This window comes from Acanthochromis polyacanthus, chromosome 18 (assembly GCF_021347895.1).
Source record: "Acanthochromis polyacanthus isolate Apoly-LR-REF ecotype Palm Island chromosome 18, KAUST_Apoly_ChrSc, whole genome shotgun sequence".
Taxonomy (NCBI): domain Eukaryota; kingdom Metazoa; phylum Chordata; class Actinopteri; family Pomacentridae; genus Acanthochromis; species Acanthochromis polyacanthus.
Window position 1 is genome coordinate 24,977,885 of NC_067130.1, and position 26,261 is coordinate 25,004,145.

Here is a 26,261-nt window from a genome sequence, read left to right on the forward strand (position 1 = left end):
GTCAGTGGAGACTGGGCCTCGATACGTCCGTGTTGTTTTAGCAGTACCAAGAGAATGTTGTGATTGATCAGTTTAAGTTTCATATGTTTAATATAATTTCATTTTGTCTTTTGTGTTCATATATTGCAGCTTGGAGATCCTGTACTAGCAGGAACCAACTGCTAACTGAATGCAACTGAGTTCAGTCTTAGACAAAAAGTCTGGCGGTGAATGGCACCAGGAACAGGAGCAGCAGAGCACGTTAGCACCAAGCCGCTAACTCTGAAGAGAACAAAGGAGTGAACTGTTTCCTCTGACCTGCATTAGAATCATCCATAGCAAAGGCTGCCATTCATCCTAGGAACTTCCAATTCCTCCAAACCAGATAATTTTGTACATATTATGTGTTTTGCTTCTGTTTTCTTTATTAAATTCTTCGTATCTGCTGATCTAACTAATGTTGTATAAATGTGTAATACTGCCAACCTCTACTTTGTAGAGCTCCGAAATTCCTTAATATAGCTATTGATACGGTAATCTGATTAGCATATCATTTAATCATTAATCAGAATATCAAATAAATAGTTTTGGGTATACTTCTTTTTTTGATTCAGTCCATTTTGCTTCAACTGAAGGTAGTGCTCCAATTTTTAATGAGTGATTTGTGAAGATTATTTGAATACCTTTGTAACATTATTGCACTTTTAGTGGATTATTTTAATTTTATTTATTTATTCTTGTTTTTCTGCTTATTAATTTCCTTAATTGTAGGCTCATGTCACAGTGATGCAGTGCAGCTAAATTTGACCTTTCAATTAAGACAATAATTTTCCTTGTAGTTTAAATTTTTATTCATCAATATGAATGACCTACAGCATGTCAGGTTTGTTTTGTATGACCAGCTAGCTGGACTGCTTATGAAAATTGAAAGTAGTGCAAGTCGAAAAGTAAATCTTGGTTTTAGGAGGTTTTGTGCTTTTGACTGACAAAAACTGAATTACAGATATTGTCAGCTGTTGTTTCGACCAATGACGTTGCAGATGTAGTGACTACAACTTAATACACTACATAATTGTTGATATCTATAATTTTCATTCTGGATATTCAAACTCAGCTTTCATATGTTGAAATTCAGGTATTATATTGTAAAACTATTAAATGTTATATCGACATACTATGTGATTCCTGCAAGTCAATGGTTTCTTCAAAACGTAAATGAAAATGGGTTTTAGATACTTTCTTTCTTTCTTTTATTTATTTATTTGATCCATGGGACATTGCACAAATAAACATTAACCCTGAAGGGAGAGATGCATTATGCCAGGTTATAGCACGAATGCTAATTTCCACCTGTAGTCCCAGAGCAGGCAAAGGATGTGTTGGGATACAATAAGAATTTAAAAAAAAACACAACAAATAAACATTTCCCAACATTAAACACAAAGAAAATCATAAAATTAAAGTCCATAGTCTCTACAAAAGATACGACCACCAAAGCACTTTCAAAATCATCATTAATGGATACAAGATTGACCCAAGAGCAACCATCGCTTCAGCAAGCGTGAAAACTCACTGAAATGTGTACATTTCAAAAGCTCCGTGGGTAATTTGTTCCATTGGTTCATTGCTACATATGAAAATGCTGATCTTCCAAAAGCGGAATGGAGTTTTCTTATATAACATTCGCCCCGAAGAGATGTCCGAGTGTCTCGAGAAGAGACTTCATAACACAGAGAGATGAAAGTCTTTAGCGGTGGCGCAACAGTGCCATGAATTATCCTAAACAATAAACATAAATTAGAATATCTAATACAATTTTCAAAGCTTAAAATACCATGTTTAATTAGAATTTTGCAGTGATGATATATTCGTGGTTTTTTATCATGAATTTTAAGAGAAGAAGACTGGGATTTGGGAAAATGTAACTTGTTTTGAATGTTTCATTATTGTGATCACAGGATTATTTTCTCACTTTCCAGCATTTTTTGTGTGAAATTTGTAAAAATGTTTTTAGTTTTCTGATGTTTTGTCCATTTGCCTGTGTTTTCTTAAAATTGCAGTGCTCAGAGTTGTAACTTTATCCTCTTTTTCCTTAGTCTTTATCCTTTTACTCAAATGGCCTAAATTCTGTGTGAACACATTCACATTGAATGGTGCGTTTTCACTTTTGTTGGCCATTCTCACAGTGAACTGGACTATAGTGCATTATGTGCTGCACTTATCTGAGCCTCAGTGATCCTGTTAGACTGCCAGCAGTCACAAAAGCTGCTGAGCCAAGTGGAAGGAAATCTGCTCTATTTAACCCCATGCTTTATATTCTTTCAATGGCATAGCCTACACATACACAAAGACAGAGAGGGGAGTGTGGGTGGGAGGGGGGCCTCAAGAAGTATAATGATTTATTGATTGTGAAATCAAAGGTGGGATATAGCAGGATGCAGGACTGATAGAGGCCATCTCATCTTCAGACTCTGAGGGTCCATCAGATCCCGCTGAGGCCCTGTAGAAAGAGAGAAAGAGAGAAAGAGAGAGAGGATACAAACCAAGCCAGACAAGAGAGGGTTGTTACTGTGAGTACAGCAACCAATGAGGGTTTCTTTCCTTTGAAGACAATTTTTTTCAGTTTCTAAATGCCTACATTTTACAATAACGGGGGCATTATAGTTACATGATAGTGGTTCATGAGGATGCCCCCCCCCACCCCACCCCCCAAATTACGGTTTGTTTAAGAGTAGGACATTTCTATTTTTAAATGTAGCCTGTATTTCTTATATTCTCACTTATTTCTCTGTGTTCAATTTTTCCTTTTTACTGAATTTTTTTAGCTATAGTTTGCAGGAGGACTAATTGAATAGAGTCATGTAAAGTTGCAATCTGTAAATCTGTTGTTTTCAATATATTGGTTGGTTTTTGCTTTGTCTGCAAACTGTGCTAAAATTTGATAAGAACTGAGCCTGCTCTAGCAATTTAAGGTGAGTACTACATTAACAAATACCTAAATTAAATTCTACACTTGTCATTTAGTCCGTATTTAATTTTGTTCCCGAAAAAAAATCTAACTTTGGCCATCTGTAGAGAACTACAGTATGTTGTTTAAATGAATGCCTTAACCCACTCATCTTTGAAACCCTACAATTCTGTCATAATGTAACCTAGATATTTTTTCAAACTTTACAGTTCAGCACTGAGTCTGCATTGTCTTACTTAGGCAACAAGAAAGGTTCTTCCTCACATCTTTCCACATCAGCCTTTATAAAGGTCTGGTATAGTTTAGACATCTTAAATCTCTTTAGCTTGCTGGTTCATTCTTGATCCTAATTACACAGTGCAGGTTAGGGCCAGATTGTGGGTAAAGGTTACTTCAAACACAAAAATGTCCATTTCAAAAGTAAAATTCATTTTTTTCCCTTTTGTATGACCTGCCTATGGTCCTGTTTATTGGTCATGCTTTGTTAACCATATGCCTGAACCTACTACATAAGTGTTGAGGTCCAAGTTTGTTTAGTTTTGAGACAGGTTCTCATTTATTTGAATGAGAAAGTGTCTTAAAAACTTTTTGACCAGTAATCTTTTCTTGGGAAGCAGAGCTGCTGTCTAGGTGCTGCTGTATCTGCAGGTATTCATTCATCTGCTTGTTTTCATGGCACTTTCTATTGACAGTTTTGTGATAAACATCATCTTCTTAATGCAAGAAACAATGACTTTTATGTTCAACACATCTGAGTGTGCTTTTTGTAATATTCTGTAAATATATATGTGTTATAGAAAATGGAGATGAACCCTCTGGACATTAATGACCTCATGGCTTTTCCTCCAGCAATCTGATGACAAACTGTATTTGTTGTCCTACTGTTTTTTTCGATGAAAAAGGCATCACTGTTTTTCTAGGAAAAATATTCAAAATGTAAAATCCATTCACTACATTTTTTTGGGGGGGATTTTTTGACTATATTTCACAGGCACAGTTGTTAGCACGCTTGCTTCACAGCTACATGGCCCTGGGTTTGAATTTGGGCCTGGGTCCTTCTGTGTGAAGTTTTTATGTTATCCCTGCATGGATTTTCCCTGTGTTCTCCAATGTCCTCCAACAGTGCTGAGGAAAATTGGTAATTCTAAATTGTCCATAGGTGTGAATGTGAATGTGTTTGGTTGTTTGTCTCTCTGTGTAGACTTGTGATAGACTGGTGACCTGTTCAGGTGTCCCCAACCTTCACCTTTAGTCAGCTGGGATAGACTCCAGCTATCCCCCTGCTATAAAGTGCTGTATAGATAATCAATGGATGGATGTTTGGTTTGGACACACATCACCTAAAAAAAAGGCAGGCAGCAGTTCCCATTCCATTTATTAGATATGGTTTATAAATAGACACACTCAGACACATATGTTGAAAGTATAAAAAATACAGGATTAAAGGATTTTCTAGACATTTTAGTGAGGTCTCTTCTTCATTGCCTTCAACACATTATTTTAACTTCAAAAACAAAAATGGAAAGTTCATTTATTTTTTCTTACACAGCATAGTAGAGTTTTCACTTTTACAAGTCAATTCATCAAGCAAGTTACTATCATCGATGTCATGTTAAAATGAGATTAGCGCATAGAAAACAGAATCACATGCAGCCAGCATTTTTTTTAAAAACAAATTTTATACAGCCCATACATTATACCTTTGTTACACGAATAAGTGTAACTCAGTGAAAGATTTTCAAATGAATGGGCCTCAGGCTTAACTGTACTTTGTTTTACAAAGTCTAAGAAAAACAGAGATCACAAGGAAAAGTGTTGAAATAGAGAGAAGTAATAAATGACTGGGAGAAAACAGCTTATTCAGCTTTTACTGGGGACTTTATGACAAATTCACATCTTCCAGTCATAATACGCCAGGTGTCAAATTTTTTTTTTTTAAAAATTGGGATATTAGCATTTCAAACATACAATATATTTTGGCTAGACCTTTTTTTTTTCAAACTTAAAAGTAGATTTTACTTTTTTTTCAGTGTGCTGACAGGAAACCTGGGATTTAATAGTAGTACTGTAACTGAATAATGAATGAGACAATACTGCTAAGCTGCAATATTAAATATTTCTAAAACTTTTGCAACCGGTGAGCAATGTAATGATTTTAATTTGCTTAAACCAAAAGAAAACATTATAAGTCACAGATGTAATAACCCTAGTGTAGCACGAATACACAACTAATATATTTTTTAAGCATTTATGCACCATATAGCTACTGTGCCAAATCTGACTCTCCTTATTCTAAGGACAATAAGTCCTCCTGCTAATTCATATAGGTTTATTCATAAATATATGTAAAAATACAATTTATTGATGTCAGTGTTAAAATTGCATGATTTATTGGTAGTATACCAACTTTAGTTTTTGTGGTAGGACTCTCACTATTCACAGTGTTTAAATCTGAACAGTACAGGCTAACACCTACTGTGTTGCTGGTAACTGGCACTGTTTCAATGTCCATTCTAGAGGTTACTTTTAAGTTCAGCACTGCTCCACAAATTATGCAGAGCAGAATTAAAGAACTACTAAACTGAGCCTTTTTTCAAAGTATGCTATTAGATTCAGATAAAAGGAAAATATACATTTTCAGTGTTGCACTCATACTTAAGCAACATGAGATTATGTGCCTGTCTTTAATATTTCAAGTAATACAATAATTTCATTTTCAATCTTCATTATTGTTGTATGATGAGGAATTATGCTGCCACCAAAAGTTTAAGCAATTTATGTCAGTTGCAGCATTTTTTTTTAAACATAAGTATAATATATTAGAAATGGATAACAAATGGAAGGAAAAACCTGAATAAATGAGTACAGAAACACAGCAAATGCAGATCCATCCACACAGGAGTAAAGGATGATATAGTTAAGTAGTAAACGTCCAATCATTTCTAAAACATGTCTAAAAATGCTGAGCAAGGTCAGTTGATTTTGATGTCATATCAAGATCGCAAGAGGAAAAGAGAGAAAGGAAAAAAACATGAGCACTGGTCTTCAGAGATGTGGAAACAAGTAAAAGGATCAGAGGAGTCATACTTCACCATAATTGTGACATGTGGGTAAGGGCATGTGTGGCATACGCCAAGAGAATAGTACATGCCTGACAGCTGAACCCCTAGAGTCAGGTGATTCAGTGGCTCTATTAAACTGTGGAGGGCGCATTGTCTTCATGGTTTATTTCACTTGAATGGTCACTCCAAACCACTACAAAATTTTTCTGCATGATCACCTTTGCCCTGAGATGGATAATTTCTATCTTGATGGTAGAGGTCTCTTCTAGGATGACAATGTTCCAATCCACAGAACACAACAGGTACTAAATGGTTTAATGACAATTATATGAATAATATTATGCGGCCTTACCAGCCATCAGATCTCAACCCAGTCAAAAAATCTTTAAAGGATTTTGAACTGACTTGTTAGATAACGCTTTCGACTACGTTCGTACAAACACTAAATGAGCGAAAATTTTTGGAAACAATGGTGTTCATCCCTCCAGTATAGTTCAGAGACTTGGAGAGTCGGTGCCTAGGGACACACGGCAGTCCAGCCTGTTACGAGGATACTTTATATGAGTGTTTCTGTTAATTTGTCACCCATCTGTGTAATATAATATAATATAATATAATATAATATAATATAATATAATATAATATAATATAATATAGTAACAAACTACTCTTTCTGCAGGAATGTAGTTAACTCATTAAACAACTTTGCATAGAAAGTATTTACGTAGCAAACGAAAATAATGCTATTTTGTACATGATATACCATTAAGGTCATATATGAAAATAGTTTTGTGGTACTCACGGAAATGGACACTCCAATTTAAACAGTCTAAGTTTCAAAGAACATAAAGTACTTGCTAATCATTTTTAAAAAATCCAAACACCAAGTAAGTTTTGGCAATCCCAACCAAAGGAAAAGTGTTGCAACAGTACATGACTAGGATATGGATAAATGACCTGTGGTTGGTATAAAGTATGTACTTGTCAAAAGATTCAATTAAATAATGCATTGTACTCATTCTGCAGCTGACAAAAAATATTCTGATGAAGAATAATACTGACCAAGCAGACATGAATATATATTATTCTGATAACAAAATACTTATCTACAAATGTTAGTAATTGAATTGACATATAAATATGTTTAACAATATATATGTATTTCTATACATATATACGTACAACAAAAGGTGCACTTAAATAATGTCATCAAGGAGATGTGGGGTGCCTACCCAGTCCAACGTCCTGGGCTCTGAGGCAGCCATAATCATGCACATAAACTGTTTGCCGGTCCTCTTATCAATAGGATAAATAGTTGTGGGTGTAAATCTTCTGTTACTTTCCACAAACTCACAGAGCTGCTGATAGACCTGTGGGTATTCATGACGTAAGAACACTCCTCGAATCCTCAACTCCCGTTGTATATTGATAAAACAGATTTCCCTGGCCTTCCGGCCCTCTTCTCCCTCTTTGTCGATATCTGCTGTTCCTGGGGGTGGAGTGAGGATCAACGTTTCCATGTCACTCTCTTTCTTGTGAACCTTTCTCTCTGGACTGAAAGACGCCAATGCCACTTTTGCATATTTTCTGACAGTTGGAGCTTGATTTCTTGGTGATGGCCCATCAGGCAGCTGGTCACCAACAGCAATGGATACATTCAAAATGAAACATTCGTTTGGGTCATATTCTTTACCAGCTTCTTGCAGATCCTTACAGTATTCTCCAAGGTTGTCCTTGAAGCTTTCAAGCTCTCGAAGAGAGAGGTACGTGGGAGACATAAGTAAACTATCAAGGCCATACTGCAAGAAGTTAGTAGATGACGCAGGGTTTGGAAAACCAAGGAAGAGAACTCCTCTACCTCGAGAAAGGTAGCCAACTTTGGCAATACGGGAGAAGGCTTTATGAACTTCAACAGTCTCCCGGCAGTGTTTGATAATATGTCGGCATGTGCTCCCAATTCTTCCATACAAGCAACTTTCTTTATGAATGTCCCAGTCCTCTCTCCGACAGTTTCGAGAGCAGTAATAGGTGTAACAGCTGTGGCAGGATTTAAAATATAGGCAAGCATTGAATAGAGTCTCCGTCCTCCGGCATTTGTTGTTAGAGCACATCATTGTATCATCTTCATCTGGGCTTTGATCTGGGGAACACTCATCTGCACTCTTCATTGCATCACTAGCCCCATCCATGTCTCGAAACGCATCTGGATTCATTCTTATTGAGGTTGGCTGCTTGTCCAGTGGAGCTGGTTCCTCTGTACCTGCCCTTGAACTCTTTCTGGACAAAGATACTGCTTCTTCCTCATCAATTAGCTTCTTTAGTTGGTCCAGAATGTCTTCACTTGCTCTTCTACTGGGCGGCTTGTAATCAGTCACAAGATCTGCCAAAAGCTCATCAAGTTGTTCGAGGCTTTGCTGCAATGAGGCGTTGTCATGTGTCTTCTCTTTGGTCAAGCTTTCAAAATCATGCTGAGCTATTTCTGGACCCTCACTGCTTCTGCAGTCAAGAATGTCCCAACTGGCAGACCGTCCTTCAGCCTTATTAAGGTTCCCTGGTCTAATATCATTGTCAGTGATTGTTATCTCAGGAGTGACAAACCAGAGTTTATTAGTAGTGCTCTTTGATGTCTCTGTTGGGCTTTTGTCAATTAGTGAGTTATCAGACACCGATAAGGCTGCATAGCGTCTTGGTGAACTGGAGAGATTGACTACCACTGGTTGTGGTTTGTCACCAGTAGCTGTAGCAGGCTTCCTGGAATCAAGAAGATCATCATAGCTCTGACCTCGTTGTACAGAAAGAGGTTGTTCCCTTTCTACACGGCAGTTAAGAATATTGTCCCAGGACCGTGAGTAAGATTTGGAATCTGTGCCAATTCTTTGAGGTTCTACACATGGGTTAGCATACCACGGAGTTAACACAGGCTCTTGCCGCATTCTGGTTGGAGTGACTTGAGATACATAGGAGGCAGGGTTGGTGGAATAACCAGATGCATCAGAACCATACCAGTCATCTGTTTGTGCCTGCATGACTCTCGCATGTCTTCGGCCCTCTGTGTAATATGCTCTTGCTGGGACATGGTGCTCTGGTGGCATTGCATACATGTCACTGGAATAATAAAACCTTGGTGGAGTGGTCTGAATTTGATAAGATCTTGGATCATCACCATAAAATATTCTAGTTGGAGGTGTCTGTATTATGTACGGCCTGGGTTCATTCACTGCATAAGGTTTGGGATACCCCGTTTGCACAGAGTATGGATGAGCCTCCATCTCAGGATAATACGATCTTGCAGCTATGGCATGGACCATTCGAGTCCTTGGATCTTGCACATATTGTACTTTTGAAGTATATGCTTGTCCTGGTGTGTAACGTTCATCGTGAAAATACGAGCTTGGTTGCGGAGGAGCTGTAGTAACATATCTCCCTGGGTCGTCTGCATAAAAGAATTTGGTTGGCACATTAGGACTGGAGTGAGCTCTATGTTCCCTACCATAGTAATCACCTGATGAAGGCATTCTTTGCAACTGAATCTCCATGGGTTGTAAGTAACTATCTGGCATGCTGCGGGAGTATTCATGAGCTTGCCTACTTTCTGTACCTAATGAGTCAGTGGGAGTTGGTGTTCTAGAGTAGGAGAAATGGCGTGGCACAGTCAGACTCCTATTACCCCCACTGTGGTGCCTCTGCCAGGGTATATCCATTTGAGGTGTACCCAGTTTCCGTCCAGAATGATGTAGCGCTCCATCATCAGGTTTGATGTCTACCCGACACCTGACATGAGGGCTAGTTGCTGGTTTATCAAGACTGGTATCTTCAAAATTGTCAGCAGTATAATGGGGTGAATATCTACTGTTGTCACTCATCTGAGGCTGCAACTTAATGGGATGTACTTCATGCATATGAGCCCTCGTTGCTGCATAGGATGACTCCCTACGTGGTGATACTTCTGGTCTCCAGCGGGAATCTCTTGGAGCCCTTTGGGATTCTCTGCCCTTCCTCCCTGCAGGTGAGGATCCTTCAAAAGATACAGGAGCGAGGCTTGTCTGGACCCGTGGGGCACTTTTTGACCTGGTCCTCCTTTTATGTTCAGGGACGACTACTTCACTGGCCATATCTGTAGCCACTGGTTGAGGAGTCAACCTATGGCTAAAAATGTCTGGAGCAGAGAAGCGGTATCTCTGCTGGCGGCCCAACGCATTCCACGCAATATCTGGGTTGGCTGCCTGCCTATCAGCCTTCCTGTATGGGGACTCCATTGACGATCTCTGTGACTTGGAGTACTCCAATGACTTATAGTCAAAGGTATGGCAGTGCTTCTTATTCACTTTACTCTTACTGTCCTCCAGTGTGCTGTGATTTATAGAATCACATTGTTTGAAGGGTTGCAAGGATTTGTAGCGTAAAGAAATGGGGATCACTTTTAAATCTTGATGCACAGTTGATACCAGTATGTCAGGTAGGTCTGTGCGTGTCATCTTAAAGGGATTTCTCTAGTCTTCTCCATCAAGTTCCTTTAATGTTGATGTTACCTGGAGATATGAAACAAGGAATTTCAGTCAGTGACATTCATTTGGACAGTTATATCTTTTCTAACAGCTATGCATAGGGAAAATGTGCATTCAATAGAAACTAAACTTTGGCAGGAATATTAAGCATAGTACAGATTATATTGTAATCATTTTTAGATCACATTCAACCTGGCAGGTATACTTGTGGACACCCGACAGAGTGTAACCACTCTACTTACTATTTAATGTGACATTTAGTTCCTAACTGCATGTCCAGGATTCTGCAGAAAAAATAGAGGTACTGTATATGACATTCAGCACCTTTTCTTTATAGCACCAACTTCTTAGACCAAAACAAGCAGGTGAGTTGGTCATGCCTTCGCCCTACCTTTAATTTCATCCACAGCACAACACCACAACAGAAAGATTGTGTACACAACAGTCAACCAAAAATAATCCCATCACAGCCATTAGCTCATGCTAGCGCTGTAAAATGCATTGAATGACAAAAGTTCTTGTCAAATTGAATAATGGTATTGCCACTTGCCATGTCTTTACTTTGCTACACTCCAACTGTTCTGGTCTGAAACAGGCACAAACAGACCGGAGCAGAACAGAGACAGTGGAGTAAAGTAGAGGTGGAGGAGAACTGAAAAAAGCAGCAGAAACTTTCATGCTAGATTGATCACATGACATGGGGCATGTAACTCTTTTTTTTGCACACAATGCACTGATGGTATCCCATATACTTCAGTCAACAGGCTGTTTTATTGTAGAGTTACAAGGAATATACAAATTTATGATGGTAAAAAGTCATGTTGCTGCAAATGATGCAAGAGAGGAATGCTTCTAGAAAACTGTCACATGTATGTCCATATATTTATTTTACTGATCAATGCAGCTGCTTATTTTTTGATGTAACAGCTGCTCATTCAGTTGTGAAACTTCAAATTTCAGATATATATAAACAAGGTATTGTTTGGAGTGTGTGAAGATCTGACACTATCCTATACTGTAGGATATTACTTTAATTCTTGGCCAAATCACAGTAAAAATTAATGTTACAAATTTAATATTCACTGGAATAAATATCAGTAGAACTTCACAGCAAATCAGGACCAAATGTACAACATATTTAAGTGATTTCTCAATCACCAACTGACTACATGTCAGGTTCCCATGGTAACATGATGCATCCTAATAAATAAAATAAAATGAAAGGGTAACGCAGAGCTCCAGACTAACTTTTGTCCTAGGAGCACGTCGGCTCCTGACTTAAAATTTTAGGAGCGCAAATAGAAAATGTAGGGGCGCACACCGAAATCGAGCTGCAAAATAAATATTCACATTTCCTCTCATTTTCACAGTATTACTGATACTTGAACAATAAATGAAGAAAATATGTTTTCAATTTACATTTTATTCTGCAGCAGTTGACACAACCTAGCAAGGAAAGCACTCAGAGAATGCAAGGCTGCTCAGCTGACGTATAATTTCCGATGGATGAAAAAATGGCCTTGTGCTAAGCACATGCATGTGTTATGCATGTGTACTAGGGCTGCATGATATATCAGAAAAAATTATTGTTACTGCGATAACGGTAAGTGTGATATCCATATCGCAAAGTTGCTTGATAATTTTATGATTATTTAGATGTATAAATCATGCTTTTTGCATGAATAGACGTTTTCTTGTGACCAATTGAGCACGACCTTAAACCCCCACCCCCACCCTGAATAGCACTTTTGCTATTGGCTTGAGCGAGCCTCGTGCTCCCAGCAGAAAGTGAAAGACAACAACACAACATGGCAAGACACAAGAAAGATGACTGTGATGAACAACTTGTGCCTAAAAAACATTGCACCTCTGAAATTTGGGAGTACTACAGCTTTAGGAGACAGGACGAGTCACAGATGCAAGTCATGCAGAAAAATTGTGGCTACGTCACGAGGAAACACTACAAATCTGCACAGCCACCTCAAACACAACCACAAGGCGCTGTATGCCATTTTCTTACAATCTAAAACACCACGAGCTACTCTGATAAAAGCTGACAAACGAAAGGCAAGCACACAGACAACAATTGGTGAAAGTTTTTCTTCTGTTACGCCATATGAAAAAACTTCCAAGCGCCACCAAGGTTTAACTGCGGATATTACACATTATATCGTGAAATAATCGCACACTCTCCGTTAATGTTGTGCGCAAAGAAAGTTTTTTGGATATGCTGAAAGAATTCGACTGCAGATACCAAGTGCCATCACGGAACTATTTTTCCCAAGTCGCCATTCCGCAGATGTACGAGGCATGCTTGGGGTCTGTAAAAGCGGAGCTAAATAATGTGGATTTCTTTGTGAGCACCACAGATTTATGGTCCAGTCGTACTACTGAGCCCTACATGAGTTTCACTGTTCACTTTCTCACAAACGATTTCAAACTCAAAACCCGCTGCCTAGAAGTCTCCTACTTTCCCGACTCCCACAACGGTGAAAATACAGCGGCTGCCCTGCGGGATGTGTTGACGAACTGGGGGTTGCAAGTAGAGAAACAAGTGGCTATCACAACGGACAACGGCACTAATATGGTTAAGGTTACCGAACTCAACAACTGGGTCAGACTGCAGTGCTTTGGCCACCGCTTGCATCTGGCTATTGGTGAGGGTTTTTTTTAAAATTAGTATAAAGATTTTTATTTTTTAATGCATATTCTTAACATGTATCCTTATGTGTTTTCACTTGTATCAATGATGTGTAGATTGGTTTTGTTTTGTGACAATATTCAAACATAAACTTCTTGTTTACAGTAATTTAAATGCTTTCCCCAATGTAAATTTCATTAAGTTTAATCTTTGCTTTTGTTTTGTTTCCCAATCAGAGAATGCTGTCAAAGGTGATAATCACATCAGTAGAGCTGTTGGGCTATGCAAGAAGTTAGTGGGGCACTTCTCCCATAGTTGGAAGGAAAAGACCGCCTTGAAGAAAGCACAAAAGAAGCACCACTTTCCAGAGCATGCACTCATCACAGAGTGCCCTACCAGATGGGGTTCAAGGCAGCAAATGATACAAAGAGTGCTTGAACAGCAAAAGGCCTTGTGTGATGTCCTATCTGGGGATCGTAAGTCCAGGTATTTGGTTCCTACCTGGCAGGACTTGGATGTCCTGGAATCAGTCAGTCAGGCACTGCAGCCTCTGCAAGAATTCACAGATGCCCTTTCAAGTGAAAGCTACTTAAGTGTTTCTTATGTGAAACCAGTGCTTTACATATTCAATACTTTAGCTCTTGCTGCAAAGGAGGAGGACAGTGACTTGACCATATCCATTAAGAAAAAGATCCTGGACTATATGAATACTAAATATGACCACCCAGCCACCCAAGAGCTCCTGGATATGGCTTGTTTCATGGATCCCAGGTTCAAAGCTGGTTACATCAGCAGTGATAAGTTGCCAGGCATCAAAGCTAAAGTTGCGTCTGAAGCAGCACTACAACAGATAAATGTTTTAATATAGTCAAGACAGTATAAAATTTAATGACCTTTTCTATATATATTTTTTTCTTTTTCTTTTCTTTTTTTTTAGGAGGAAAACCAAGGCTTTCCCTGTGACATGCATCCACTATCAGAGGACAGCCAAAGGAAGGTCAGAAAATCCCTGGGTAGTTTTTTCAAGACAGTCCCAGCTCCATCAACTGCCACAGCACCCTCACATGCTGTGGAGGCAGAATTCAACACCTATCTGGCATCTCCCACCATAGACAGTGAGGCGGACCCTCTGTCATATTGGAATCTTCATCAGGCCAGCTTACCAAGCTTGAGTTAATTGGCCAGGAAGTATCTTTGCGTACCTACCAGTAGCTCACCCTCTGTAAGACTTTTTAGCACGTCAGGTAACATTTTTACATGGCAACGCACGCGTTTGACTCCTGCTTATCTCAATGTTAGTTTTCCTTGCCAAAAACTGGAAATAGTTTTTTTTTTGAGTGTTGAAGTTCATTGAAAGTTAATGTGTTATCAGGAAAGCTATTTGATACACACACACACACACACACACACACACATATATATATATATATATATATATATATATATATATATATATATATACATATACATATTATGCGTGAAGGTCCAGGCACTTTATGTTTTAATATTTATTTTAATTTATTATTTGCTGAACAACAGACTACAAAAATTTTAGAATTGCTGTAATTTAGAAGGTCTGGTCACTTGTTTACAGATTTTTTTTAAACAATAAGGCCAGTGAATTGTTTTTCAAGGTAAAGCTGCCGTTGATAATGGAAAAAAAACACTAGGCATAAGACCTAAGGTCTTGTGTAAACAAGTCTGAATATTGCTACTTTTATAGTTAAGCAACAAAGAAATGTACTTATTTTCTATTCTTTTAAATTTAGAATATATTTTTCTAGATTGTTTTTTGCAAGTGTATTTCTTTGGATCAATATCGCAATATATATCGATAGTTCTTGAAATGTCTCAAATTTTAGTCGCAAAATGCGACCATTTAGTCGCAGTCTGGAGCCCTGACGTAAGCAGTTTCCCTTAGTAGGATCAGTAGTTCCATAGAAAAGGTAATGTTGTTTTCTCTTGGCACTGACTCACACTAAAAGAATTCACATTTTTTTTCAACCTCTCCTACTAGCAGCACAGAATTCTCCTGAGGTTACCAAAGCTTGAAAGGGTTTGACAGAACAGAACCAACTATTCTAAGATCCAACTCTTCTCCTTTGTTATTCTGTAATAAGGCATTCCTTTGAAGGCTAAAATATGTTCCTCTAAAGAGTTTTGACTTCATGCTGTCTTCAGTGGAATCAAACGGATGCCCAAGTATAAATACATCAGTCCAAATATATTTTTAAAGTAGTGGTTATCCTAACAGCAGGGAATGCACTGGCTGTATTATCTCAGATATAACATCCATGAGTACATAATCTTACATCTGAATTGTAAACTGTAAGGAAACCTATGGAGTTTTTGACCACTATTAGACCTATAGAGAAGTGCTTTAGATTTTTTCTTACATCACATCCTTGCAAATGTACACCCATCAATGAGGTCAAGTGCTGCAATGCAATACTAATTTCCACAACAGTTTTGTGGAAATTAGAGACACACAACAATATTTTGAAATATTCTATAAAGTTCGAAAGATGAAGACAAACAACAAGCAAATACACATAGAAACAGTACATTTAAAGTATTTCACAAATAGGCTTTTTATGGTAGGAAATTCACACTCCTGCTTCATATGTTCTACGTACTCTGCTGCCAAAGTTAAGTGTAAGTTCAACTATGAGTCTTTTCATTTTTCAAGTCTTCACGTGAGACAGATTTGATGCAGTATAAGTCATGTGACTCCAAAACTTTATATGTAATTGTGAAAAAGTAACTGTTTTTTTGATACTATAAAGTAAGGCCATTGCGGTCCAGACACATCTCACACCAGGTGGAGAGGTCCCGACAGAGACTGTACTTCCTCAGGAATCTACGTCAGGCTCATCTCCCCCAAAAGCAGCTCACAAACTTTTACCACTCCACCACGGAGAGCCTACTGACCTACTGCTGTACTGCTATAGCTGTGTGGTTCAGCTGCTGCTCTGCAGAGGAAAGGAAGGACCTGCAAGGGGTGGTGAGAGCAGCAGAGTGAGTGAGAGTGATTGGGACCACACTACCCCCCCTTAGAGGCATTTGCACCGGCAGACTTCAAAGGAAAGCCATTGGAATCATCAAAGACACCTCACACCCAGGACACTTTTTCTCCCCCCTCCCCTCAAGAAGATGTTACAGGACACCTTGTGTCAAAACCAGCAAATTCAAAAACAGCTTTTATCCACAAGCTGTCAATATTTACATTGTATGCAACAATATTTATTGTTGCATACAATATTCATATCTCTGGTCCATATTTACTCTTTTCTATATATTTCAGTTGTATACATTTTAAATCTGTGGTTAATATTGCTTTATATAATTTATCTCTTAATGCTGCTAATACAGAGCGCCAAACTGATTTTCACTGTTTTTGTAACAGTGACAATAAACATCTATTCTATTCTATTCTAGTTATGATAATCCTGCAAAAGCTCAGTTTTCAGTGAACTAAAACTGTGTCTACATTTGGACAACAGACCAAAACACAGAAAAAGCCACATTTTGAAAAATGTAAATGTGGACAAGGCCTAAAAATACACAGGGAAAAATAGACTAATTGAACACAGGTGAAACTAATGAATGTGGAACATTTACAAAGAAGGGAAAATAGGCAGGAAGCAAAGCATCAGAGGCACACAAGACCTACTGCTGACAAAAAGATGTTCATGAATTCCCATAAAATTCCCAATCCAGAACTGTGTGGCAGATGGTTCCGCTCACACCAGTCGACAAAGTCAGAGATGACTGTCCTGTACTCCAGCTCGTCCCCATTGGACACACACCCAACAATGGCTGTATCATCCGAGAATTTCTGGAGGGGACAGCTCCCAGAGTTGTCGTGGAAGTCCGATGTGTATAGGATGAAGAGGAAGGGAGAGAGCACCGTCCCCTGTGGGGCCCCCCTGCTGCTGACCACTACATCAGAAACACAGTCCTGAAGCCTCACGTACTGTGGTCTATTGGTGAGGTAATCGATGATCCAAGCAGCCAGGTGACTGTCTACTCCCGCTCCCTCCAGCTTCACCCTGAGCAGAGATGGCTGGATTGTGTTGAAAGCACTGGAGAAGTCAAAGAACATGACCCTCACAGTGCTGCCGGTGTCCTCCAGGTGGGTCAGCGATCTGTGCAGCAGGTAGACAACTGCATCATCTACTCCAATGTTCGGTTGGTAAGCGAACTGCAGTGAGTCCAGATTAGGGCTCACCAGGGGGTGTAGATTCCTGAGAATGATCCTCTCCATGATCTTCATCAGATGAGAAGTGAGGGCCACAGGTCTGAAGTGGTTTGGCCCCCTGGGGTTCCTGGTCTTTGAGACAGGAACCAGGCAGTACACAGTACACAGTAACCGCTATTACCTGTGAAAACTCCCGGGGCAGATAGAACGGACGCAGACTGACTGCCAGTAATTCAACATCCTTAGTGCAGAGCCGCTTTTTTACGCTAATGGGTCCAGCATTACACCACCTCTCGTTCACATACCTCGCCAGACCCCCACCCTCTCTGTTACCGCTCTCCTTCACATCTCGGTCCGCTCTGATGAGTTTAAAGCCATCCAGGGTTAGGATTGAGTCTGGAGTTGTTTCGTTCAGCCATGTCTCGGTAAACATCAATAGGCTGGTCTCTCTATACTCCCACTGCTCCTTGGTCAGCCCAACCAACTCATCCATTTTGTTTGGGAGAGACCTCACATTTCCCATTGTTACAGATAGAACGGACGGCTTGTAGCGTCTCCTTTTCTCCCGGTGCTTCGCTCCTGCTCTGATCCCCTCCTCCTTCTGCGGAGCTCCGCTGGGATGTCGTATACACTGTCCCACCGTGACTGCTTGGCTGCCTGACACAGCGCCAGCAGCTAGTCTCGACTGTAAACAATAGCCCCATGTTTGACTGGGTCGCCAGCTGAGAAACTTAAGAGTTCCAAAAAAAGAGTAGAAAAAGTAGGAGAAGCGCCATTTGTACATCCATTGCTGCGCTGTACAAATGCGATGCACTCACTTGAAGAATAGAATAAAAGGAAGGAGAAAAAACTACAAGAAAAACTAAAAACTCCTAGCGTTAACAGGAGCTGCTGTAACTGGCTGCCACTCACACGGCGCCATCTTGAAAAAAAAAGGTAAATGAGGATGGTGTTCAGAGACTGGGAGATGGCATCATCAGGCATCATGCATTTCCAAAAGCTTCCACACTAAAATGTAAAGGTGATTTTTTGACTTGTCGACTCTGGACTGTCTGCAGTGAGAGGAACACCTGTTTAGTGTAGACAGAAACCAAAATAGAGCAAAAAATCCATGTTTTCACACATAGTCTGGATGTGGATGTAGTATCCTTATATTGCTTTAGTCACACTGATTCATTAATTCAATTACATTTGCATATACTGTTAATGCTACTATGTTGTTTAGAAAGTAAACAGTGATTATTCTGTGCGGCCTAAAACATTTCTTCTTAGGCATGTGAAAGGTGTACTGTATGTACAAATAGGGTAAGTCGAATTTTCTCATTTTGAAATGTGTGATACAGTTTTTGATGGCTTTCATCCGAAACTCAATGAACAACATCAAAGTTCAGGAAATATGAACTGAAAGCCTTTAATTTGTGAAATTTACGCAGGAGATACAAAAGAGCGTAATTACAAAAATGCAAAAATTAAAAAAATGCTTATATAATGATAAAAAATACAAGCTCTTCTAACCTGCATGAGGCCACCTCAGGAGGAGGATATGACCCAGATTCAGGAAATGGTCAAGCAGCAGCTCATACCAGACCAGATGGAAGATGGTTTTGGTGTTGCTGATGTTTTCCTTAAAATCCTTGAGCAACTTTAGCCAAGTGCACATTTGTAAATGTCCTTTTGTGCAACTGACGAAGTGCAGCCACAGTTCAGAAGGTCATATTCAAAAGCAACAACCACAAAATACTGCAAGTGTTCTGCAGTCCACCATGTTGTAAAAACTGTCCGCACACATGTAAAGTGTTTATGTAAGGACAGACTAAATGTATTTTTATAAAGTTTTCAATACCCACTACTATGAACCTTGTCAATGAATGCAAATAAATGCAGTTAAATGCTCAAACACAATCGTGTCCTTTTTTTCCGCATCATTCTCTCTCAAATATAAATAAACAGCAAGAAAATACTTTCCATGAATTCTTGAATGTCTCCGAGGTGAATTTTCTGATCTGACGCCCTTTAGCAGATGACATGTTTCTCTGTGCTTTCCAACACTGCTGCAAATCAGAATTCAAAAATGTGATGTTAAACAATGCGTCATTACTGTAGTTAAAGTTTGTTTCTGGTTGAAGTACAAAATAAAACTTGTCTGGGTTTAGGGTAATTTATGTGAATTTAATCACATGAACACGGACAAAATTGTTGGTATCTTTTCGTTAAAGAAAGAAAAACCCACAATGGTCGCTGAAATAACCTGAAACTGAAAAATCTAAATTTACTGAAAATTAATGAATGAAAATCACACATTGCTTTTGAATTGTGGTTCAATAGAATCATTTTTTTTAAAAATAGCGAAACTGGTGTGGACAAAAATGATTGCACTCAGCTTAATATTTTGTTGTACAACCTTTTGAGACAGTCACTGCAATCAAGTAATCTATGAAACCCTGAGACTTTTGCACCGGTCAACATGTATTCTAGGTTAACTGCTCAAGAAGTCTCAGGCTTGAAGGGTGCATTCTCCAGACTGCATGTTGCAGCCCCAGAACACAAGTGAGCCTCCTCCATGTTTCATAGCAGGTACAGTGTTCTTTTCTTTGTATGCTTCATTATTGCTTCTGCAATCATACAGCTGATGTGACTTGCTAAGAAGCTCCAGTTTCGTCTCATCTGTCCAAAGGACATTCTTCCAGAAGCTTTGTGGCTTGTCAATATTCATTTTGGCAAATTCCAGTCTTGCTTTTAAATGATTTGCTTTCAACAGTGGTGTCTTTCTTGGCCATCTTCCATTAAGTCCACTCTGACTCAAACAGCAATGGATGATGTGATCTGACACTGATATACAGAGGTCCCTCGTCTATCGCAGGGGTTACGTTCTTGACCCCCGTGATAGATGAAAATCCGCGAAGCAGCTACCATGTTTTATTTTATTTATATATATTTTAAGGCTTTATAAACCATCCCCACACACCACACAACATCACAGAGGAGCAGCGATCAGACAGCTATGTGAAGTGGACAAGGCAAGATACTGAATGCTGCTGCACATGGGAGACAGAGGAGACTGAGCCAATCAGCATCCAGTGCGAGGGGGGTCCAGCTGCAGACCTCTCGTGTGAGGCCGCTTCCGGTGCAGGCTCCACTCTCAGGTCACCGCCAGTGTCAGGCTCGGAATAAACAACCTTTATGTGCATCTGTAAAAGGACTCCAGACAGAAACCAATGAGGTTACACACTCGGTAGAGTAGGCTGTGGTATGCATCTTTATGAATACCGTTTGCGATCCGCCATTTAATCCAGAGAAGAAGAGGAAGCGCAAGACTCCGGACTTTAACATCTGCAATGTGTTACTTTTTTGAGTAACACAACTCCGTGTAGTACATTTACGGTAAGTGAAATTCATGTATCCCAAAAACTGAATCCACGGGTTGCATGTTTGCTGTTTCACTTGCTGCTCTATGCACGTAAATGACCGAATATGTTACGGTAACGGTGGCTAGTTAGCTGTCTTAGCGTTCGCGTAAAGTGGCTACTCGTTTAATTGAACATGAAATGTGTCGCTATCGTTCTCTCGGTTTAGACTTTTTCTAATTAGAATGTGTAGATACTATGACCTCAACATTACTTTTTCTGTGTTATGTAGATGCATCACTATATATTTCAACTAAGTGAAGCGCATGACGTGCAGCGCTGTACAACTTGCTGCAAGCTTGACTATATGTTGGATACTGAGGGACCAGAGACAGAGCTAATTTTGAAAACAGGGAAGAGTTGCCTGACACGTGGTGACTTCAGGACCTTGGCTTGACTCTCGAGATGGAATCAACTGTGAGTTAACAGTTAATGGATCTCATATGTGAAATATGTATGTCATTGAGGCTGCCAACTTAAAGTCTGTTTGGTTTTTTTGATTTTTTGCAGAGATAGGAAATGCATGTTTTGAGCTCATTGAAAAATTTGCATAATCAAAGGTATAAGGTCTGATCTCAGAATAAATATCCTGTGTCTAAATGTATCACCAGGTGGAGACCACCTGGTGATACAAGAGACAAATATCTGTGTCTCTTTTACATGCTGTTTACATGCGCAAAATCACATTTGCGATATCTTCTGCAGGGAAGTGCATTTTTGTGGCCGATTTGTATGTTGTACCGACATGGCGACAGCCAACGGCATGCAACCCGCTCTCAAGTTTACCTGTAAGTATAACTACTGGATTTAATGAAGAATGTATTTTAGGTTTGTTTTTTTTGTATCTTTTCATCTTTTCTTTGTTATTAGAGAGACCTTCACATTAGGGACTCCATTGTTATCCCTGTGTGGAAAAGCAGACATTTCCTGTTGTCTGTAAGCACTATTGTTACTGTTATACTCACACACTCACATTCTTATGGTGGAGGCAGCCATGTGAGGGTGTGGTTAAGGGTTTTTGTTCAAGAAGCCAGGGAGAGTTTGTGATTGAATTTTCTGGTTCCAAAACACCCATTGTACCTCCTGAATCACTGTTGCAGGGCTGTACAGTGCGACCGTTTCACTCGCATATGCGCCTAAAAATAGATCAGTGCGAGTAGAAAAAATAAAAAGGGAGCACACGTGCAAGTACAGATGTCAACCCTATCATTCGCATTTGCTCCTAAAATAAATCCATACAAAGTTTATCAAACTAAAAGTCATAGCCTACTCCTTCTTCTTCAACAACTTTTTTCCACATCGGCACGCTACAACACGACATGGTCAGAAAAACCGTGAGCTCCTCTCGACTCTCAGGCCGTCTCTCCCATAGATATATACAAACACTAGATGTCTCAAGACGGAGTCGGCGGCGTCGTCACTTGGCGGCCATCTTAGGACAGGGGACTGTTCTGGCGCACTGTACTGTAGTCAATGATAAGGTGGATGATTTCCTCACTTTAACACTCATAACTCGCTCAATTCTTGATTGATTTACAAACGGTTTAGTTTATTACAAGCCTTATTAATGTGGCTATGATTCAGGCTCAATTCTGAAATCGCAGCTTTTCGTTTTGAAAAATGCGGCATAGTTGTGTGTCTTTTCTGCCTGGCTACTCACATTGAAGATGGTGTTACTCACAATCTGATTTTCAATTATTAGGTTTTCCTGAGACCAACGTTTTTTGAGAACCGAATCTTTAGGTGAAATTACATTCTTTGCGGTTGTGGTTGTATTTATTTGCTTGTTAAGAGACTTTGATTGAGACCTTAGACTTATTGTTTGTATACATCTATGCCTGGATTAGTTAGCCTGCAGCCGAAATGCATTGTGGGTAATGTAGGCACCAGGTTCATGAAAAGAAAAGACAACATCTCTGTTTGTTGTGTATTGATTTTGGTTGAGCTTTGTTTTTATCTGTGCATTAGAAAGCTGATAGTAATAAAGAAGTGCAATGCTAAATAATAAAATTACATTTACATCCATTTATGCTGAAAAAAGATGATATCTGTGTTCATTATTATATGAATTCAATGGTTTTAATTATTCTTATGTAAGAGTAAAAGAAGTACATCTCTGACGTTTATAACAAACCAAGCTGTTCTAAAATCGGTTTAAAATTGAGCAATCTACAGTGATTTTAAAATCCATGCTCCATTGACTTTAATGTTATGAGTGATCGAGCAGCCCTGTCCCAAGATGGCCGCCATGTGGCGACGTCGCTCCCCATAGGCTGACAGCGCTCATGAGCCATCTAGTGTTTGTATATGTCTATGGTCTCTCCCCCACAGTACCGAGCATCACACAGACCGGCGCACTTTCTTAAAGCGACAGGCTCCTATTTTTGTCTTTAGCTTTTATGAACACATTAAAGCTGCTGTCCGGAGTTTCCGTTTGTTTTCAATTTATGTATCATTTTTTAACAAAGCTTAAACGTGTTAGTCTAGTTCGATACTATAATATAAAGTTAGTATAACGCGATATGAAAATTTATTCCTGAGCTCCGCCTTCCTCTCATAGACCCCCATGTTATACCAAAAAGCGCCGGTCGCTGCCGACCAATCAAGTTCGAGCTTCAGCTTTGTCATGCTGTCAATCAACGGTTACGCGCACAGCAAGCAAGCCCATGCAGAGGTGGGCGAGCTACGCACTACGCAACCGCGCGCACATTTGTTTTGCTTGTGGAGGAGAGAGCATCAGGGATCAGCAACTTCCAGAAAAGTTACCAATCCCACGGCTTGTCAGGCCAAGAGACTGCAGGACGTTTTTTGGCTCGGGGTGCTCGCGTCGCTCCCCGACCACGGCCTCCATAGCCCGCCTGACGGCTTCGTTTAGATGCCCGACCTCTGGAGGAAGATGTTGGGGCGTCTGGGACATACTCTTCGTCAGAGGAGTCATGCAATTCTGAACTCTAGATAGAAATAAATAAACAATGTAACACATATACACGCATAAATGCACTAAGTTTGATAAACAACGTCATCGAGAGGGATACACGAGTGTAATCACATATTGAAACTTTACTCGTTCGTCCTAGCAGATTCATGTTATTTTGGTATTAGGACAAGTTAGACTCAATACAGCATTCTAACGTAATTCCTTTATTATTTACTAAATGTAGAAGAGGGGAAAACAGCAAAACAGGCGAGATGCTGCAGCACTCCGGGCACTTCTCTCATGTACTGCGCGCGTGCACAAATAAAGGGGCGAAATCAGAGGGAGGGAGGGTGGGACCACCAGTGTTTTGGGAGACGCTGCGATTCAAACTCCGGACAGCAGCTTTAACTTGAACTAACCAAATACTGTGTCTGTCTAAATTATGATAATGCAAATGACACTAAATTAAGCATGTAAAACAGTTTAAATACTATAAAGTAATAACTGAACTAAAATTGTCATCAGTTAACACAATCTATGCATTCTGCACCTATAATCAGACTCCCCTACGAATGCAAGATATGGCATCAAAATATGTCTGGTATTTATGTATAAAGTCTTTAATATAAGTATAGTTCTTAAGTATAAAGTCATTTGTTATTGTTGTTATTTTTATTGGGCCAGTTAACAATATAATAGAATTGAAATTCTTTAATCCCACACCTGGGAAATTATTTGCTACAACAGCTAAAACACCAAATCACAAGTTAAAAAATAAATAAACCTAGTAAATTACAGTCTGTAAGAACAGAATAATACATAAGGGGCTAAATGATCACAGTATGGCAGATTAAGAACAGACAGACTATTTCAAAACTAGGACTTTAACAGAAATATGCAGGTTGAGTTAACTGTGCAGATTGTATGATATGAAATAAAATCTGGAGTCAGATTTTGTTGGGCCACTTAACAAAATCTGACTCCCTACTATTTTGGCAATGCAAGAAGTCACAACCTCCAAACTTTCCCAGCTACAACATCTGTACCTCTGCTGCTGTTGTATAAGGTCTTGTGTACATGGTGGCTTCCACCAAGTTTTTTTTGCTTGGAAATTGGAAAAATGTAACACAATGCCATCTGAGTGATAATGGAAAATATGACAAAAGAAAGAAGTCAGTAGACCAATCACACTCCAAATGAAAGGAAACCATATTGGTGAAAGTTTTGTTTTCTTTGGTGAGAAAAAAATCAATAATTCTTTACAAACTAATTACAAAATACACATACATATGTACACCTCCTTTTATGAGAACAAAATCAAACATAATTCTTTGCAAACTATTTACAAAATACACACACACACACACACACTCTAAACATGGGCTTTGGTGTTTCCTTGTGACGGATGCAGTATAGATGTCCATCTGTAAAAAAATACATTGGTTTATTAGTTCACAAAGTCCTGAGGACCAATGAAGCTGATGTATCTGACACTGATGAGGGATGATAATCGATTTTGTGGGAGAAGCTTTGTTTGTGCAATGTCACTGTTAGAACTACATCCATTTATTTGACCGCCACCGAAGACCTCATGAGGATCAGCTTGGAGGGGCCATGGCTTGAGGACTTTGATCCAAGTCGTGCTGTGGACTGCTGGATGAACTCAGCCAAGCGTGCCAGGACGACTTGAATACAAAAAGATGTGGGACAGGGATGTTCTCTGTGTTAAATAACTGAACTGGCTTGTTGTGTGAATGTTCATAATAAAATTGTGCGATTCATAGTGAAAATTCATAGTGCTCCTAAATTTTTGTCTGTGCTCCTAAATTTTTTCATTTAGGAGCACCTGTGCTCCTAGTGAAAAAGCTAAGCGTACAGCCCTGTGTTGCCACTCTTGTTTATTATCATGCTTGCTTTTTTACTGTCACAAGGCTCATTCTAAACAGAAAATTGTTAAAATGTGTGTGTGTTTCATTAGTGTTGTGCTGTTGTGTTTCTGTGTTGTATTAACCTCTCCCACTATGATTAATTGAAATGTCATTAACCACAATAGGTGTTGAAGCCAACACAAAGACAGATACTCTTTCTGGATTCCAAATGTGCACATGCACAATTTAGATTTGGTGATCAGGAAATGAGAGGTCACCTTGGTGACCTCTGCTGAGGTCAACAACAAAAACTTTAGTTTCATTTTGGTTCTCATCGGTGTTCATGTTCCGATGCTGTTCTGAAAATGTTTGTTGTAGGGCTGAGCAGTATGGACAAAATAAAATCCCATCATTACAGTATCAAAAATTCCACAATGTCATTCATGACTATTGATATATTGCCCAGCTCTACATTGTTTTTTCACCAGATCATGTTCTGATCTGTGTAATAGTCTTTTATGGTGCAATCTAAATATGGCAGCAATTTTGCAGTACCCCAAAATATACAGTTTCATATGATAACCATAAAAAGCCTACTGCATGCGTGTAAGTAATGGACAGGTTTGTTCCTGATATGAATTACTTGCATGGTGTGTGCTGTGCGTGTATGATTACTATATGATTTTGAGAAACCACGTTGTTAACTGTCTTGTCTT

General features: G+C 39.3%; 1 protein-coding gene across 1 annotated transcript in view; it reads right to left on the reverse strand.

Moving 5' to 3' along the window:
* Nucleotides 1-4,305: 4,305 nt before the first annotated feature.
* Nucleotides 4,306-26,261, reverse strand: part of ajm1 (apical junction component 1 homolog) — a 42,926-nt gene continuing 20,970 nt past the window's right edge. The window contains exon 2 of the mRNA XM_051938883.1: nt 4,306-10,538. Within this exon, the coding sequence (XP_051794843.1) occupies nt 7,206-10,484 (3,279 nt within the window). The 5' untranslated portion in view covers nt 10,485-10,538 and the 3' untranslated portion in view covers nt 4,306-7,205. The remainder of the gene's footprint in view (nt 10,539-26,261) is intronic.